This window comes from Scyliorhinus torazame, chromosome 16 (assembly GCF_047496885.1).
Source record: "Scyliorhinus torazame isolate Kashiwa2021f chromosome 16, sScyTor2.1, whole genome shotgun sequence".
Lineage (NCBI taxonomy): Eukaryota > Metazoa > Chordata > Chondrichthyes > Carcharhiniformes > Scyliorhinidae > Scyliorhinus > Scyliorhinus torazame.
In genome coordinates this window covers 184,908,493-184,928,108 of record NC_092722.1, presented here as the reverse complement: position 1 = coordinate 184,928,108, position 19,616 = coordinate 184,908,493, and the positions used below count along the sequence as shown (strand labels likewise).

The window sequence follows — 19,616 nt, the reverse complement described above, 5'->3', positions numbered from 1 at the left end:
AGGTGTCAGATATATATAGAAAAATGAGGGACGAAGGGGAGACTATGGTAGATGCACTAAAAGGGAAATGGGAAGAAGAGCTGGGGGAGGAGATCGAGGAGGGGCTGTGGGCAGATGCCCTAAGCAGGGTAAACTCGTCGTCCTCATGTGCCAGGCTAAGCCTGATTCAGTTTAAGGTATTACACAGGGCGCATATGACTGGAGCACGGCTCAGTAAATTTTTTGGGGTGGAGGATAGGTGTGCGAGGTGCTCGCGAAGCCCAGCGAATCATACCCATATGTTTTGGTCATGCCCGGCACTACAGGGGTTTTGGATGGGGGTGACAAAGGTGCTTTCAAAAGTAGTGGGGGTCCGGGTCGAACCAAGCTGGGGGTTGGCTATATTTGGGGTTGCACAAGAGCCGGGAGTGCAGGAGGCGAGAGAGGCCGATGTTTTGGCCTTTGCGTCCCTAGTAGCCCGGCGTAGGATATTGCTAATGTGGAAAGAAGCCAAGCCCCCGGGGGTGGAGACCTGGATAAATGACATGGCAGGGTTTATAAAGCTAGAGCGGATTAAGTTCGTCCTAAGGGGGTCGGCTCAAGGGTTCACCAGGCGGTGGCAACCGTTCGTCGAATACCTCGCAGAAAGATAGATGGAATGGAAAAAAGAAGGCAGCAGCAGCAGCCCAGGATCGGGGGTGGGGGGGGGGGGGGGGGGGGGGGGGGGGAAAGAGGAGGAGGAGGAACCAGAAGGACTCTCAGGGTTGTTAATATATACTGTATAATATGTATAGGTCGTTGCTACAGATAATTATATATTGGACTGTTAAATTATATTTTTGGAGAATGTTACTTGTGATAGGGCAGTTGCCAATTAGGGTTAGTTTTCATTTTTGTTATTTATTATTTATTCATTTTCTGTTTATAAAATAGGTCATTGTTATTTGTGTTGTTATAATATTGTGTAAAGGATGCACAATGTACTGTGTTGGTTGACCAAAAAATTTCAATCAAATATTTTCGTTAAAAAAACAATGGCAAAGCCGCCTTGTATAAAAGTGGAGTCCGTTTTGGGGTGGTGTTCTCAACATGGCTAAGAGTGACATTTGAAGAGAAAGACATTTTTTTAATGTGCTGGGGGTGGTGTTTTTTTTGGAGGGGGGAAAACATGGACATGGTGGAGGTTGATTGAGGCTTTGTGGATGTTGGGGGAGGGCATATGGATATGGGGAATTGTTTGGGTTCCTTGGTCATGTTTACATCTCTGTTCTTGTGTGGGTTGAATGTTTTGCAAGTTGGACTTGGGTGAGGGGTTTTAATTCTATTGGGGGGCTTTGCTCTATTTGTTATAACTGTTGTGAAAATATTTGGCTCCCTGTTGGAGTACGATGTTTCATGGGGTTTTTAATACTTTGTCCTTTTTTTGTTAACATTGCTCTTCACTCTAGGCGTTTTGCTAGCCGAAGAGTTAGCTAATGGGAGTGGTGCGACGGGGGTGACTGCTGCTCATTATAATAGTTTTGTTTTAGATAATGAGATTAGTGTTTTTGCTCTGTTGAGGTAGTTTTGTTAGCTTATTTTTGGTAGGTATATTTGGGCATGGTATTGTTTGAGAGCTGGGGCAAGGGTAGTTTGCTGATGGTGAATGATGATTTTTCTTTGTTTAGTTTTGCTAGTGGGCTTGGCAGCAATCCTGGGAGGCCTGGTTGCTGTACGTTCCATGGAACTGTTGGATAATCCCTCTTGGTGGAAATAGCATGAGTTGCCATTTATCCTGATGTATTTGGGAGGTGGGGCCAGGAAAGGTGTGTCCATAAGTCCAGTCCCCAGTGAGAAGTGAAAGATGAGTTCCCGATTTGAGTTGAAGATTGGCTGCTATTCTTGGCTGAGTGCATCAAGTTTAACAGAGCACAGAATATACGTTCGCCAAGGCCTGGGGTCATTTGGGCTCCCCGGCCACTGGTTCTATATTATCCTATACTCTATGCTTATCGCAAGGGGTTGGAGCTGGCTGAGTTGATCGAGTCATCCTCTCCGGCTGGGGCCTAGGCATTGGGTTGCTTGGACCCTGGTAAGCGGCATGGCGGAAATAAAGGTCCTCTATTCGTTAGAATCCGTGAGAAATTCTAAAATGTGTTTGCTGATCCTGTCTTGACATCAGCCTTCTCGAGCAACATAGATGGTGTGTTATCCTGAAATGTTTCTATAACCCTACATCAGTTCGGGCGTTCTCCCCTTTGGGGGGACGGGGGTTCCTTTATTTCCCCTCATTTTTACATCTGGGTGAGCAGAGTTACTAATCCTGGTGTGGTCCCTGATTGCACTGGGGAAGAGGGAATCGGCACTCCTCCCAGGTCACCCAATTGTTGGGTATCTGGACTGCTCGTCTTCTCTTTGGCAATGGGGTTTCCCCGGCTGGGGCTGGCATAATTATTCTTTCTTCTATTCGGGATAAATGGGGGCGGTGCACTGCCCTGGATGTGGTGGGAAAGGTGCAGGTATGGTTGTTGGAGGTCCTGGGAGTTTTGATTCCTGTGTGTCGAGAGATACTGGGCTAGGTCCGGTGTTGTGGCTGGTATCGGGTTATCCCCTGGACATTGGGATGTCCCTTCTTGAAGGTGCATATTAGGGATATCTTGAGAGACTGGGTATTGCTTCTTCAGTGTACCAGGGTCTGAGATTGAGTGGAGTCCTGCCTGTATTGGTTGATATCCTGGGGGGGTCGGACACTTTCATGGTTGAATGAGAAGCTTGTTTTGTTCTTCATTGTAAGATGATCGGCAGGCGCCAGGGAAATACGGAGCCAGGGCTGGGCCCTGATTCTTTGTTAGCCTGTAGTTAACTTCTGGTAGCTCGAACTCTTTTCTCTCTCTTTTTCTTGGGAGACCCGCAAGCCTTGATCATAATCCGAACATGTTGCTGCCAGCCTTCTCTGTATTAATATATGGAATTATGTTAGTTCTGTACCAGGCCAGAGACTGGGGTTAAGTTGCGCTGTGTTGTATATGTAACTCACCTTTAGTACTGGAGTTTTCATGTATTTTCTTTTCTTTTGGAAGGATGGATATAAAGAATCTTGATTGGTTCCTGCATGGGTGCAGACAGTATCCAAGAACATGAGGCTGTGGTGCGACTTTGGTACTGCTAAAGATATATGTTGGTGTATGCCCAAACATGGTGTTGAAAATTTATTCGAAACTCTCTTGGTAATTGTGAACTGACAAGTCATGAAAAGGTGTGTACCATTTTACGATGCTTCCATGGCTTCATCCCGTTTTTCTCGGACTCTGGTGATGCTTATAGAGACATCTAGTTTTGTCGAATGATTGTATTGAGCCAGTGATAATGTTGTTCTCCTGTTCCCCTCTGTATTCATGTTGAACCATTTTCTTTTCTTGCTTACTGCGATGTATTTATTTTGCAATTTTGTGTTGTTGAAAAACGTAACATCCTAATATACTTTTTAAAAGGTTTCTGTGATTTATTCTGTGATATTCAGTGGATTTAAAAGATTTTGTGGCACTATTCAATGAAAACCCAAGATCTCCCACTACACTAATGAAGGGTGCTTGTGCATCAGCAACAATAAAAAAAAGATTAATAGGCTATTTTATCCCTCTGCCATTTGTAGAAACATGTGAACAAAATGGTAGCCACGTATATCCAGTTAACCAGTCACTACAAGAGTCCAGAAGCAAAAGATATTTTGCATTTTCTCAAAATAAATCAACAACTTCCTCACAACAATTTAAAAGAAAATTTCACTAAAACATACTATTTTATCAGCATTGACATAGTTTTGTGCACAAATCCTCCTGTCCATTCATATTTAATTATTATTATATTATTATTATTAAAATGTGCATATGTCTTCAATGTGTTCACGAATGAACAGGAGCAAGATGGGGGGAGGGGCTTGGCCTGCTGAACCTGTGCCAAAGCATTATATGTATTCAAGGAGTTACATATAGCTCTCGGGGCTAAAGGGAACAAAAAAAAATGAGAGGTTAGCGGGAACAGGTTACTAAGTTGGATGATCAGCCATGATCGTATTGAATGGCAGAGCAGATTCAAAGAGCTGAGTAGTCTGCGCCTGCTCCTATTTTCTATGTTTCGGAGAGAGCGGCGGAGTTACAGGATTAAAGGATAAAAGAGGGCAGGGAGAGCAGTGGAGACACAGGGTAAAAGAGCACGTAGAGCGCAGAGAGACAATGTAAAAGAGCATAAAAGAGCTTGAGGGCAGTGGCAGGAACAGGTTAAAAGAACATGAGTGGCAGAGACACAGGATCATACAATGCAAGGAGAACGGCAGGGACACAGGATAAAAGAGCACAAGGAGAGCAGAGAGACAGGATAAAAGAATGCGAGGAGAGTGGTGGGGACACAGGATAAAAGAGTGCGAGGAAAGTGGCAAAAACACCAGGATAAAAGAGTGAAAGGAGAGCAGAGATAGGATAAAGGAGTGCGAGATGAGTGGAGCGATAGGAGAAAAGAGCGTGAAGAGATGGGTAAGAGTGTGAGGAGAGCGGAGACAAAGGGTAAAACAGCATGAGGAGAGTGGCGGAGACATAGATAAAAGAGCGTAAAGAGAGCAGAGAGACTTCAATGCCAGAATTGGAAAGGACACAAACCTCTGGGTAGGTGTAACCACGAGAAGGAGTAGAGAAATTCAACGCCAAAAGTACCCTGCTCCATGGCCTTGTCATAGCCAACACATTGTACATGTCTCTCTGACAGAACAAGACTTCATGGCAACAGCCTCACTCCAAGCATTGGCAGCTGCTCAACTATGTAATCGTCTGAGTGAGGGACTACAAAGACATCACCTGAACCATGACGGGAACCGTGACAACTGCTGCATGGACCACTGCATAATCCACTCTGCCATCCATGTCAATGCAACCTCAAAGCAGCAACAGCAACAGAAACAATGCTGCAGGAAAATCAATGGTGAGGCACTCATATCCTGATAAGAGAGCCTTATTCAGCCAGCTCTTCACTGCCAACCTGATGACTCCCGGTGACCAGAGAACTGGTATTCACAGCGCCTTGTCTGCCCTCAAGGCTTCCAGAATTAGCACCTGCGAAGAGACGCTTGGTCACTAGACCAGGAAACATCAAGCGGCACGGTAGCACAGTGGCAGTGGTTAACACTGTTGCGCCAGGGACCCCCAGGTTCGATTCCTGGTTTGGGTCGCTGTCTGCATGTTCTCCCCGTGTCTGTGTGGGTTTCCTCCGGATGCTCCGGTTTCCTCCCACAGATCCCGAAGGACATGCTTGTTAGGTGAATTGGACATTTTGAATTCTCCCTCAGTGTACCCGAACAGAGGCTGGAGTCTGGCGACTAGGGGATTTTCACAGTAACTTAATTGCAATGTTACTGTAAGCCTACTTGTGACACCAACAAGGAAAGATTTACAAAAAGACTAGTTCGATGAGAATGACTAGGAGATCCAGGGGCTGATAAGGCACCAGGCATTTCAAACAGCAAATCAACTCGAGAGTAAGAAAGCAGCTCTACAGACAGCTGACGTCCAGCAAAAATCCCAAGATCTAAATATTCAGATGATGGGTGGAGAAAACAAAAGAGGTACATGACATAGCCGACATCCATGATGCGTGAGGTTTCTTCGGCGCAGTCAAGACCACCAACAACCAAAGCAACCACAGTCCCACTCTACTGCTGGCCAAGAGCAGAGAAGTGCTCATCAAGAGCAGAGAAGCTATCAGCGCCAGCTGGAAGGTGTACTTTGAAGACCTCCTTAAAAGAGACCCTTGGTGAAATTTTCCAACTTTTTTCTCTGAAGTGCTTGCTCCGGTGAGAAAACCAGCATGCAGCTGCCCAGTTGCACAACCAGCCTTTCTCACCAGATAACACTGCATTTAGACTAAAGAAAATGCTGCAGGCATCTGACACTGTCAACTGGCGGGGTGGGCTGCTAACTCTACAGAGATTTGGGCGCCATTTTTAAAGGGCATGCCGATCTGCGAGAAAGAAAGCATCTTGGTCAATTGTCCACTTTGTCAAAGTATATAGCCCTGATCAATATCAGAATTCATGACACATGTGAACATGTCAATTATTGGGCCAGTCACTGAACCAGAATCAGAATTTAACTACTTCACAGCAGAAGGCCATTGTATTTTGTTAAGTCTTTCATTGGAAACTAAAACTTATATCCAAAGTTTGCCTGCAGGCACCTTGGAGAATTTTACACAAAAACATTAGAAGCTGTTGTAATTCAAAACAGTAACTTCACTTATGAAAAACACTGCAACTTCCCATGATATAATCACCACTTGTCTGAGATTATATATCCTTTAATGGTAGCTAAGAAGTCCTCTCCTATCAGGGTACTACCACAGAATCGTTATGGTGCCAAAGGAGGATATTTAGCCCATTGCGCCTGCACCGGCCCTCTCTACTCCCATTCCACCTGCTGACATAACAAAACTGACCATAATTTAAAAGGGAATCGATTATTGATAAAGTACTTTTGAATGATGGAATAAAGCACTAAAGGATTCAAGTTTCTTCTATGTTTCAGTTTTCCAAATTTACAATAAAAAACTTCATTTGCATGTAAACAAGAAACTATTTAGTGTCATAGTCGTTTAATAATGTCCCTGTGAACGCCTTGGGATATTTAATTACTTGAAAGACGCTATATTATTCAATGTTGCTGTTGTATGTTGTTCCTCGACAGGTCAGCTTAATGGATCTCTGCTGAGAGCAACAACAAACACAGGCTGGCCTCAGGTCCACATAATTTTCAAGAGATGTGAAATCTGTTTTTTTCCTGTTCACGTCTTGTCACTCAATCCTTACTTTCTGAAATAAATTGCCTAGCTGACTTTGACTGGCCCAGCTTTACCTGCACCATTGGGTTCAGCGTCAGGTCACTCAAAAGGCAGGATCTGATATTCACTTCAGGTGCATGACATTTTCCAACAAAAAGACACCAGCGACCTTAAATGTGACTTGAAGATACATACAAATTAGGAATAGGAGTAGGCCACTCAGTCCCTCCAGTCTGCTCCACCATTCAATAAGATCATTGCTAATCTAATTGGTCATATTTTAATATTTTGTAGCTGGTGCCAGTGATTAGAAATATATAATAAAGCAACAATCCAGGTTCCTATGCACAAAATAGGCGACTGAAAAAACAGGACCACCCATTCACCTAACCTCTAATCATCCTTCCCTCTCCCCAAAACATTGTTCTACATCTTTCAACTTTTGATCTTGAGGCAGCACAGTGGTGCAGTGATTAGCACTGCTGCCTCAAGGAGCTGAAGACCCAAGTTCGATCTCAGCCCTGGGTCACTGCCCCGTGTGGAGTTTTTACATTCTCTCCGTGTCTGGATCTCAACCCAAAGACGTGCAGGGGAGGTGGATTGGCCACGCTAAATTGCCCCTTAATTGGGGAAAAAAATTAACTTTACATCTCTCGCCACCATCCATCCCATTCAAGGAATGAGTATATGGCTCGTTCTTCCCTCTTTTTGGTAAATCATAGTACATCTTTTACAGAAAATTATTTTCAAGATTATATCCCCACTTCAAAGACATTTTATCTGAACATGACAATGTGAGACACTTGGTGGAGTGGTAAAGTAGCTCAAAAATATGGAGAACATTTCTTTCTGTCAATTCTGGAAGAATTCTGGAAGAACTGGGCCAAACAGATTTTAAGCAGTTTGAAGGTCACACTTTCCATCAAGGTTCTTCAATTTAACTTGCAATTTTTTTATTACGTAAAGCTGCTCTTGTTGAATTTGCAAACATTATTTTCCAATTTCCAATGGGATAAAGATCTCACATTTGCTTTGGATTTCAGCGCACAATGTATCTACTCTTCTCCCAATGGATGCAGTTTCACAACTCAAATCAGAAACTTATCTTTCTTCACTTGAGCAATGTATTTTTTTAAACTATTAATTTCCTACTTTACTTACATTTTATCTTCCTGCTTTACATATGAATCCTTATTCCTCAAGAAATCTTTTACCCAAGTTTCATGTTTTCTGTATACAAACACATTCCATCTCTAAACACATTCCACGTATAGAATTCATCATTATTCATTTTCTCATTGTTGGCTACCTGCTCTCATTTTATTTTCTGTCGCCTGCTGTTGAAAGATATTTACTCATCTATCTACAGTCTCCACATTCAAGGCAATGTCAAATTTGTTGGATTTGATGTTTAATAAGCATCTACTGAAGGTTTCGGAATTTGAAGTGCCCACAAATAAATTTGCCATTAAAAGAAAATGTACCATATTGTCAGTTGTTGGACAGTGTCAGTTGAATTCATCCAATAACCAATTAAAAGACTCAGCCTTTTCCCATGTCCTCTTCTGGAGTTTAAAACATCCAGCAGTAATTGGAGATTTTGGGCCAAATTGTTTACTCATGTCAAATATTTTTCCCGACTTGATTTAATCTGCTAAAATTTCTCATTAAATTATAAATTGGATTTACGTGATTTCCAGACTCCCCTATTGGTTGACTCACATCAACAAACCTAAACATGTAAAATCTATTTCCCTTGTGAAATCAGGCACTAATTAAAGCAACCCTTTTAACCCATTATTACACAGATCAATGCCAGCTGAATGTGCTAAGGTTCGAAGCATTTTGCCTCATCTTCCTTGATGCCCTTTTTGTTTTTCTCTGATTTTAAGATCGTCTTTTACATGAATGCTCAGAGGTCATGTGTTCGTCTAAACTAGAACAGTTGCACTGGTATATTTAAAAATCATGAGAGTAGGAGACAACTTGTGGCACAACCTATTATATAGCATGTGTTAATCACACATTTTTCCAAAACCACCAAGCTCGGCTTTCTCCTATGGTGTATAAGATGCTTGAAAGAATGAACTTTTCTCCTTTGCAGAGCTATAATTTTCCACGGAGAGCTCGGTTTGCAACAATGCTTCAAAACGTTTTTCCAAATGGAACTAGTTGCATATTTCATTTACCTTCAAGACAGTTCCCTTAAAAACAAAATGGAGCTAAATCTAATTATCATTCCACACAAACGCTTTCAAGATCCTATATAGCACAAGTAAACACTCACTATATAAATCTGTTTCATCCAAGATTTCTGATTTGATAATTTCTTCAATTACATCCTCTAGTGTGACGATACCTAGCACCTCGTAAAATGGATCCCCCTCTCCTTCATTGTTCACTCTCTGTACTATTGCCAGATGAGATTTACCTACAAAGGATGGAGGAAAGAAAAAAGATTATTGTAAGCCAAGATAATTTTTGAGGCATGATAAAACATGAAGCGCATGCACACGTAAATGACTAAGTTTAACTCATAAATACAGATAGAAACATGTCTTCTTCAAATTCATAATTTCATTAATCTTCATTCATTGGTAAAAATCTTAATATGAACAAAGAGGGTAGTCACGGAGAAATAGGTAAAATAGATTAGATTTAAAATATGGTAATATTGCAGAAAACATGATTAAGCAATAGGAGTTAAATTGAAACCATTTTCTAAAATATTCCTACTGCATTTGTGAAGGCATGATAAAAGGCGAAGCATAACATATGCATATCTGCAGGGCTAATCTAATCTTATCCATATATAGAAATACCAAAATATTCTTACAAATTCACCAAAACACAGCCCAATTAATTGACAGAATATTGGGGAGGAAATAAAGTATTTTGAGGAGAATAATTACAACTTCAAATGGACATAAACAAGGTGGCTGAATGGGTGAGCAGGGGGCAGATGAATTTCAATATGGAAAAATGTGAAGTGATTCATATTAGTAAGAAGAACATGGAGAGACAATATAAAATAAGGGTACAATTCTAAAGGGGGTGCCGGAGCAGAGGAACCTGGGTGTATATATGCATAAGTCACTGACGTGATAGGTGAGGTTGGGAGAGTGGTTAATAAATAGTATCCGTGGCATTATTAACAGGGGCATAGAATACAAGAGCAAGGAGATTAAATTGAATTTGTTAAGATGCTACATCAGCCTCAGCTGGTGTATTATGTCTCGTTCTGGATGCTGTCCTTTAGAATGGATATGAAGAGAGTGTGGAAAAGATTCATGAGAACGGTTCCAGAGATGAAGAACTTCAGTTATGAAGATAGACTGCAGAAGTTGGGACTGTTTTCCTTGGAGAAAAGGCGACGAAGAGGAGATTTGATGGAGGTGTCCAAAATATTGAAGATCTGGACAGAGTAGATAGGGAGCACTTATGAAAGGATCAGGAACAAGAGGACACAGATGTAATTTATTTGGCAAAAGATGCAAAAGCAATGCGAGAAAAAACTTTTTCACACAGCAAACGAAAAAGGGTCTGGATTGCACTGCCCAAGAGTGCGATGGAGGCAGGTTCAATCAAAGCAATCAAAGGGCATGGGCAGCGCGGTGGCGCAGTGGTTAGCATTTCTGTCTCACGGCGCCGAGGTCCCGGTTTGATCCCGACTCTGGGTCACTGTCCGTGTGGAGTTTGCACATTCTCCCCGTGTTTGCGTGGATTTCACCCCCACAACCCAAAGATGTGCAGAGTTGGTTGATTGGCCACGCTAAATGGCCACGCTAAATTGCCCCTTAATTGGAAAAAAATGAATTGGGTACACTAAAAAAAAGTTTAAAGCAATCAAAGGCTAATTAGATTGTTATCTGAAAAGAAAGAATAAGCTGGGCTATGGAGAGAAAGCAGGAGTATGGCACTAAGTGCATGGCACTAAGCACATTCAGATAGCCAGTGCAGGCACAATAAGCTGAATGATCTCCTTCTGTGCCATGACAATTCTGTGATGATTAAAAGGAAAACTATTTGAGTTCATTTACTTAACTAATGCCTCTAAGTATCAGGGTATGTCCAATGATCTGAGGGAAATAGAAGTATAAACAGATGTGATTCTAAAAATATTTCAGAGCTCTAACGAGAATACAAATCAGTGATGGGCAACCTAGGCTAATGAGTGGTCCTTCTTCATCGCAGTGGGTTGCAAGATGCACAGGAGATTAGAATTAGAACAGCACAGATATTGTGGATGGTTGTGGTGCTGGAGGAGATTACAGAGATAGGAATGGACAAGGGCACACAATGATTTAAAAACAAGGATAACAATTTTCAAATCGAGACATTGCTTAACTGGGAGCCCAATTTAGACCAGCAAGCACACAGATGATAGGAGAATGGGGGTTGGTGCGTTGTTAGGAGTGGCAGTGTTTTGGATGACCTCAAGTTTACAAAAGATAGCATATGGTAGACCAGCCAACAATTGCTACAAAAAGACAATTGCTACAACAAAAAAAATAGCATAAAGTAATAATATTGGGTAGAAATTTATTTATGACCATATATTCCTTTTTATCATTCAGAACCCCGAAAATTAAATATTACAATATTTGGCTGACTCACTAATAGTCACTATACAAAATCATTTGTGACCAAGAGATTACAGACTTGAAATCAGTAACTGTGCAAAGCAAAAGCTGCTTCAGTCTATTTGTGGGCATCCTAACAAATTTTAATAAGTACCTAATTTTAATTATATGTGCACAATGTGAAACAATACCGTGCCTCTTAATTTCAGTAAGTCAGTCAATAACGACAGCAGAAAGTGGGCCTGCCAAAGTCTTCAATGTCAGCAGTATAGCTTTGGAGCAGATGGAACACCAGATGGCTTGAATACAAAATTATTGTACTCACACATTTTAAGCATTAATACTGAAATTGTGGTAATAGGTTATCCGGAATAAAATATATATATTCGTAACCCACTTAAAAGTACTGTTGGCAGTCAACATTCACGCATATTTGCCATCATATTGTTTCACTCCAAAGACATCATGAATAGGAAAGAGTGTATTTGTGAACACAAGGCTTTTATAACGACTGAAATTTCACAATTTCACACCAAGAACCTTGTACAAATATGAAAGTTGCAATTATCAGCCATTCTCTATTCAGCAGGATAATACCACTAAACTATAATACAAATATTTCTATGTTATGTAGGATTGTGGAAAACTATCAGAATATATATTTCCTCTGCGCTATGCTTAACAGAGGCATTAATTCTTTCTGATCAAATATACAATTTTCTTACATACATCAGAGAAAACATTTTCCCCCCCAAGCAGGTAGAACTGAGATTAGAGGATGCTGGAAAAGTGAGTTTGTTTTTATTTTTACAAAAATCATTATAGAAGATGTACTCAAACAGAGATTAAGCTTAAAATAGCATTTGTAATGATGCTCTACTTTTCCAACGTACTATGCTGCCCTGTGGTTTCCCACGAACACAGCTGTCGAGATTTTGATGTCAGTATCCAAACATATTAAATTAGATCAGCAAGTCCAAATTTGTGACCAAATCTATTTAATACACATAATATTAAGTAGTCATTAAAAATAAAACTTAACATCTGGTTTCCCAGGAATACGATGGTATTTAAAAATTCCTGCAAATACAGCATGGCTGAAGTTAAGTAAATTGTTCCCATTCACAGCTTGTGATCATTTAGAATGAATTTTCCAAAGCAACTTTAAAATCACAGAGACTAATATTAGAGTTCAAATTAACTTTCCATTCCAGTGATATTCTCATCAAAGCAGCTACTGTTTAATCGGACAGTTTTAGAGCAAGTAATTTGAATACAGTAGGGCATAGCTTAAATACCAGCCAGTCTGCACTGATGAATCTATCTAAAGTAGAATAGTTAGACCTACACCAAATTTAGTTTAAAGTGTAAGACCCTCAAGAGTTACTTTCCCATAATTTATATATGCAACATACATATCTCAATGTTTAAAGAATGTCTAATAAAAACAGTGACCAAACTATAAATACAGCCTTAAATTTCCATTCCTGTCTTCCACAGTCCCCTTCCAAATGCCGTTTTCTACAAAAGTAGTTTTAGCAATTTTAGATATCTGCCAATATTCCCAGACACGCTTATCGAGCACTCTTTCCTGGCTTCCATATAAAGCCCTCTGGCATCTGCTGTTGGTAACTAGCAATGAACTTAATGACCTTATCGAAAATTACAGGTAACCTATACGGACTGGTAAATAATGCTCGGGTCCAATCTATGACAAGGAAATCTCAAATCACAAGTTAATCACAAAAACACAAGAAATAGGGGCAGAATGAGACCACATGACCCTACGAGCCTGCTTAGATATTCAATATGATCATGGCTTTAACTGCACGGATGAGGTGTCAAAGGCGGTTGTCTGGGAGGCTTTAAAGGCGGTGGTGAGGGGTGAGGTGATCTCGTTCAAGGCTACGCTAGACAAAGAGGAGAGGTTGGAACGTCAGAGGGTTATAGATGAGATGCTGGAGGTAGACAGGAGGTATGCAGAAGATAGGGACCCAGCGCAGTTGGAAAAGAGGAAGGAACTCCAGACGAGCTTTGACTGACTATCTACCAGAAAAGCGGTACACCAATTGAGGCGAGCAAGGGGGGCAGTTTACGAGCATGGAGAGAAGGCGGGCCATATGTTGGCGGGTCAGCTCCGTAGGGAAGCTGCGGCAAGGGAAATTGTCTAGTTGCGGGACAGGGCAGGGAAGTTGGTGGTAGCTCCAGATCAGATTAACAAGGTCTTTAAGGAATTCTATGAGAGATTGGTACAGGTCAGAGCCACCTGGGGGAGGTCGGAAGATGCAGGAATTTCTAAATGGGCTGGAGTACCCGAGGTTAGGGGAGGGGGACAGGGCTACATTAGAGGGGGCGATAATGGAGCAGGAGATAAAAGATGCAATTGGGAAGATGCAGTCGGGGAAGATGGCAGTGCCAGATGGGCTTCCGGTGGAATATTATTAAAAATTCAAAAATAAGCTGGTACCGCTGATGGTGGGGATGGTTGAGGAGGCGATAGGGAGGGGGATGGTACCACAAACTTTGGGACAGGCATCGATTTCCCAGTTACTTATGAAAGATAAGGATCCGACGGAGTGTGGGTCGTATATGCCCATATCACTTTTAAACGTGGGCGCAAAGATATTGGCAAAGGTACTGGCAGGTAGGCTAGAGGAGTGCCTCCCGAAGGTGATAGGTGAAGATCAGACCGGGTTTGTGAGAGGGAGGCATCTCTTTTCGAACATTAGGAGGGTATTGAACGTGGTTATGGCACCGGCGGAGGGGAAGGAAACAGAGGTGGTTGTAGCATTGCACGCCGAGAAAGTGTTTGACCGGGTAGAATGGGGGTGCGTGATGACAGTTCTGGAGTGGTTTGGAATTGGACCCAGATTTGTGGACTGGGTAAAGCTATTATATAAGGAGCCGAGGGCCAGTGTCCGCACAAATAACATCAGCTCAGAATACTTTCCTCTCCACCGTGGGACTAGGCAGGGATGTCCTATGTCCCCCCCTGCTGTTTGCACTCGCGATTGAGCCATTGGTTAGGTAAGGGAGAGTGGGGGGGGGGGGGGGGAAATAGAGCATAGGGTGTCCTTAAATGCCGATGACTTGCTATTATACGTGTCGGAACCAAGTGTGTCAATAGGGGAAATACTGGAGCTGCTTTGGGTGTTTGGGTCTTTCTCGGGGTACAAATTAAATCTAGACAAGAGTGAATATTTTGTGGTGTCTCGGCCGGGGGTGGGGGCAGGGCTGGGGGCTGCCATTCCGCAAGGCAGGGACTCACTTCAGATACCTGGGGGTGCAGGTTGTCTGAGATTGGGGGGAACTCTATATACAACATTTCTAGTTTGGTGGGGAGGGTGAAAGCTGATCTGGCAAGGTGGGATGGTCTTCCTCTGTCATTGGCGGGTCGGGTACAGGCCGTTAAAATGAATGTGCTGCCGCGATGCCTGTTTATTTTTCAATGCCTGCCGATTTTCCTGCCAAAGGCATTTTTTAGAGAGATTGAAGGAATGATTACCTCGTTTATATGGGGAGGGAAGGTGGCCAGAATTAATAAGGTGCTACTACAGAGAGGAAGGCAGACAGGGGGTTAAGGTCTTCCGAACCTACTGGGCAGCGAATGTGGAGAAGGTACGGAGCTGGGTCAGAGGGGTTGACTCCCAGTGGGTCAGAATGGAGGAGAGTTTGGGTAGGGGGTCGGGATTGAAGGCGCTAGCGACGGCCCCGGGGAGATACTCAAGGAGTCCGGTAGTAATAGCTTTATTAAGAATTTGGAGGCAGTTTCGACAGCACTTCGGGTTGGGGCCAGGGTCAAGGGAAATGCCGATTCTGGGGACCTATAGATTTGAGCCAAGGAAGTGGGATGGAAATTTTCAGAGATGGGAGGAAAAAGGAATTAGAACACTAAAAGATTTATTTCTTTGGGGTCGTTTTGCGGGATTGAAGGAGCTGGGAGCGAAGTATGGGCTGGAGCAGGGGGAAATAGTTAGATACATGCAGGTTCGAGACTTTGCCAGAAAGGAGATACAGAGCTTCCCAGTAGAGCCGGCTTCCACATTGCTGGAGGAGGTGCTGACGACAGGGGGACTGGAGAAAGGGGTAGGATCGGCGGTTTACGGGACTATTTTGAAGGGATCAAGGCAAAGTGGGAGCAAGAGTTGGGAGAGGGTATGGAGGAGGAGTTCTGGTGTGAGGTGCTCCGGAGGGTGAATGCCTTCACCTCGTGTGCGAAGTTGGGGCTGATACAGCTGAAGGTGGTGCATAGAGCGCACCTTACAAGGGCGAGGATGAGCCAGCTCTTTGAGGGGGTAGAAGATGTGTGTGAACGTTGCGGAAGATGCCCCGCAAACCACGTTCATATGTTTTGGTCCTGTCCAAAGCTGGAGGGTTACTGGAAGGAGGTGTTGATCACAATCAATAACCTCAGAAACGAAATTGGAGACAATTGAAGGCTTTAATATGCTAGATGTTTCCCCCAGCAGCGCAGGTACAGAAGAAAGCTGCTGGGGCAGCACGGGCTCTTATATCCCGCCTTGCAAGGCAGAGCTAACATGCAAGCTTATCCAATGGGAACAAGTACATTCTCCAGCAATGGTATTCCGGCACTACTAGGTACCGTAATCCTCCTAACACAGACTACCACATTCACCCCGTTAAAAAAGAGTCTGGCGGGGGTAGTGGCTTCGTATTACAACGTGGTAGAAGTTATAGTTATGAAGGTACCGTAATGCCTCCGTACAGCGTTTTGCCTCATTACAACTTTTAACTATTTACAACAGTAATGTACATTTCAAAAGGAAGCAATTAGTCGATCGGGGGCCCTGGTCGTCCTCTGCGATCGTCGTAGCTTTGGTGGTGATGCCGGTGGAGGTTCGGGCGTCTGTGGCTCCGGGAGCGTGGTTTCGGCTTCATCACCCCTAGACGTGGCTGGTGGAATGGCCGACTGGCCTGGGAAGGAGGCAGCTGTGGGGTGCACCGGTGGGCAGGGCCTAGACGGGGCCGGTGGAAGAACTGATCCACATGGGAAGGGGGCGGCTGTGGGGTGCGCCAGTGGGAGGGAGGGTGGGGCTGGTGGTGGGGGTGTGTGTGGGGATCCAGCGGGCGCCCAGGTCCCGTAGGGAGACCGTATCCTGTTGGCCGTCGGGGTACGCCACACAGGCGTGTAGAGGTTTAGCGTGGAGGAGATGGACCCTCTCGACCAATGGGTCCGATTTATGCGCCCGCACGTGTTTTCGGAGCAGGGCGGGTCCGGGGGCTGCCAGCCAGGTCGGGAGAGAGGTCCCAGAGGAGGACTTCCCGGGGAAGACAAGGAGACGTTCGTGAGGTGTTTGGTTGGTCGTGGTACATAGCAGTGACCGGGTGGAGTGGAGGGCATCCGGGAGGACTTCCTGCCAGCGGGAGACTGGGAGATTCCTGGACCGCAGGGCCAGTAGGACAGTCTTCCAGACCATTCCGTTCTCCCTCTGCCTGTCCGTTTCCCCGGGGGTTGTAACTGGTCGTCCTGCTCGAGGCAATGCCCTTGCTGAGCAGGAATTGACGCAGTTCGTCGCTCATAAAGGAGGACCCCCTATCACTGTGTATGTAGGCGGGGAAACCGAACAGCGTAAAGATACCATGGAGGGCTTTTATGACGGTGGTTGCGGTCATGTCGGGGCAGGGGATGGTGAAAGGGAACCGGGAGTATTCATCAATCATGTTCAGGAAGTGCATGTTGCGGTCGGTGGAGGGGAGGGGGCCTTTGAAATCCATACGGAGGCGTTCAAAGGGACGGGAAGCCTTTATCAGGTGCGCTTTCTCTGGCCTGTAGAAGTGCAGCTTGCACTCCGTGCAGATTTGGCAATTCCTGGTGGCTCTCCTGACCTCCTCGATGGAGTAGAGCAAGTTGCGGGTCTTGATGAAGTGGAAAAATCGAGTGATCCCCGGGTGGCAGAGGTCCTCGTGGAGGGCTCGGAGGCGGTCCACTTGTGCGTTGGCACATGTGCCGCGGGATAAGGCATCAGGAGGTTCGTTTAGCTTCCTGGGACGATACAAGAGCTCATAGTTGTAGGTCGCGAGTTCGATCCTCCACCGTAAGATCTTGTCGCTTTTTATCTTGCCCCGCTGTGCATTATCGAACATGAAAGCAACCGACCGTTGGTCAGTGAGGAGAGTGAATCTCCTATCGGCCAGGTAATGCCTCCAATGTCGCACAGCTTCTACTATGGCCTGGGCCTCCTTTTCGACTGAGGAATGGCGGATTTCGGAGGCGTGGAGGGTGCGTAAGAAGGCCACGGGTCTGCCCGCTTGGTTGAGGGTGGCCGCCAGAGCTACGTCGGACGCGTCGCTCTCGACCTGGAAGGGGAGGGACTCGTCGATGGTGTGCGTCGTGGCCTTTGCAATGTCTGCTTTGATGCGGATGAAGGCCTGGCGGGCCTCTATCGACAGGGGAAAAACTGTGGATTGGATCAGTGGACAGGCCTTGTCCGCATAGTTGGGGACCCACTGGGCATAGTAAGAAAAAAAGCTTAGGCAGCGCTTCAGGGCCTTGGAGCAGTGCAGGAGGGGGAACTCCATAAGGAGACGCACAGGGTCGGGGCCTATCACTCCATTACGCGCTACGTAGCCGAGGATGGCTAGGCGATCGGTGCTAAACACGCATTTATCCTTGTTCTAACTTAGGTTAAGGATTTTTGCGGTTTGGAGGAATTTTCGGAGGTTGGTGTCGTGGTCCTGCTGGTCGTGGCCACAGATTGTGACGTTATCGAGGTACGGGAATGTGGTCGTAAACCGTACCGGTCAACCATTCGGTCCATCTCGCGCTGGAAGACCGAGACCCCGTTAGTGACACCGAAGGGAACCCTGAAGAAGTGGTAGAACTGCCCATCTGCTTCGAAGGCAGTGTATTTGCGGTCACTAGTGCGGATGGGGAGCTGGTGGTAGGCGGACTTAAGATCCACCGTGTAATGCGCGATCATGTTGACCAGGTCGGATATGCGGGGGCGAGGGTATGCGTCGAGCTGGGTAAACCTGGATGGTCTGACTGTAGTCGATGACCATCCTATGCTTCTTCCTGGTCTATACCACCACTACATGAACTCTCCAGGCGCTGTTGCTAGCCTCAATGACACCTTCCTTTGAGTAACCGTTGGACCTCTGACCTAATAAAAATCCAGACCTAGGCACTATACCGTCTGCTCCTGGTGGCGACGGGTTTGCAATCCGGGGTGAGGTTCGCAAACAGGGAGGGCGGATCGACCTTGAGGGTCGCGAGGCTGCAGACAGTGAGGGGGGTATAGGGCCGCCGAATTTGAACATTAGACTTTGGAGATTACACTGAAAATGCAATCCTAGGAGTGTGGCCGCGCAGAGGTGGGGAAGGACGTAGAGTCGGTAGTTTTTGAACTCCCTTCCTTGGACTGTGAGGTTAGCTATACAAAACCCCTTGATCTCTACTGAGTGAGATCCGGAAGCCAGGGAGATTTTTTGATTAACGGGGTGGACGGGGAGAGAACAGCGTCTTACCGTGTTGGGGTGTATGAAGCTCTCCGTGCCCCCAGAGTAGATTAGGCAGGACGTTTCATGCCCGTTGCTAAGCACCGTCGCCGTAGCAGTCGATAGTGTTCGGGGCCGAGACTGGTCCAGGGTCACCGAGGCTACTCGTGGCAGCAGTTGAATGTTCTCTTTGGGCGGTGTGCGGTCAGCCGAGCTGGGGTCCTGGAAGTCCGTCCAAGATGGCGGCGCCCATTGGTCGCACATGGCTGGGGGTGCACAAAATGGCGGCGCCCATCCATCGCACGTGGCGTCCACGGGACAAGATGGCGGCGCCCGGAGGCCGCACGTGGCCCTGGAGGAGGAAGATGGCGGTGCCCGCTGGCCGCACGGGGACCGTGAAGAGGATTGTGGTGGCGGTCCGCATTCACCACCGGAGACCGCAGCGACCACCCGGGCCTGGCATACCGCCACGAAGTGGCCCTTTTTACCGCATCCCTTGCAGGTGGATGCGCGGGCCGGACAGCGCTGTCGGGGGTGCGTGGCCTGCCTGCAAAAATAGCAGCCGGGCCCCCCGAGGTTGCCAGGCCGTCTTACAGCACAAGCTTGTGGGGACATGGGAGATGTCTCGGGGTCGGCCGCGGGATGGTTCCACGCTGCCCGGGGGCTGCCGCGCGGTCGGGGACGTAAGCGCGGGGGTTTCGGGAGACCACATCCAGGGAGCCGGCAAGGGCTTGTGCCTCCTTGAGGCCGAGGGTGTCTTTCTCCAGCAATCACAGGCAGATTTGGGAGAACAGC

The 19,616-nt window shown here is 45.6% G+C and overlaps 1 protein-coding gene across 5 annotated transcripts in view; it reads right to left on the bottom strand.

Annotated features, from left to right (window-relative positions):
* Positions 1-19,616, bottom strand: part of LOC140393292 (metal transporter CNNM2-like) — a 288,505-nt gene that overhangs the window by 100,657 nt on the left and 168,232 nt on the right. For all 5 annotated transcript variants that reach the window (XM_072479593.1, XM_072479592.1, XM_072479591.1 and 2 more), the window contains one exon: positions 9,068-9,211. In XM_072479593.1, coding sequence (XP_072335694.1) covers positions 9,068-9,211 — 144 coding nt within the window. The remainder of the gene's footprint in view (positions 1-9,067; positions 9,212-19,616) is intronic.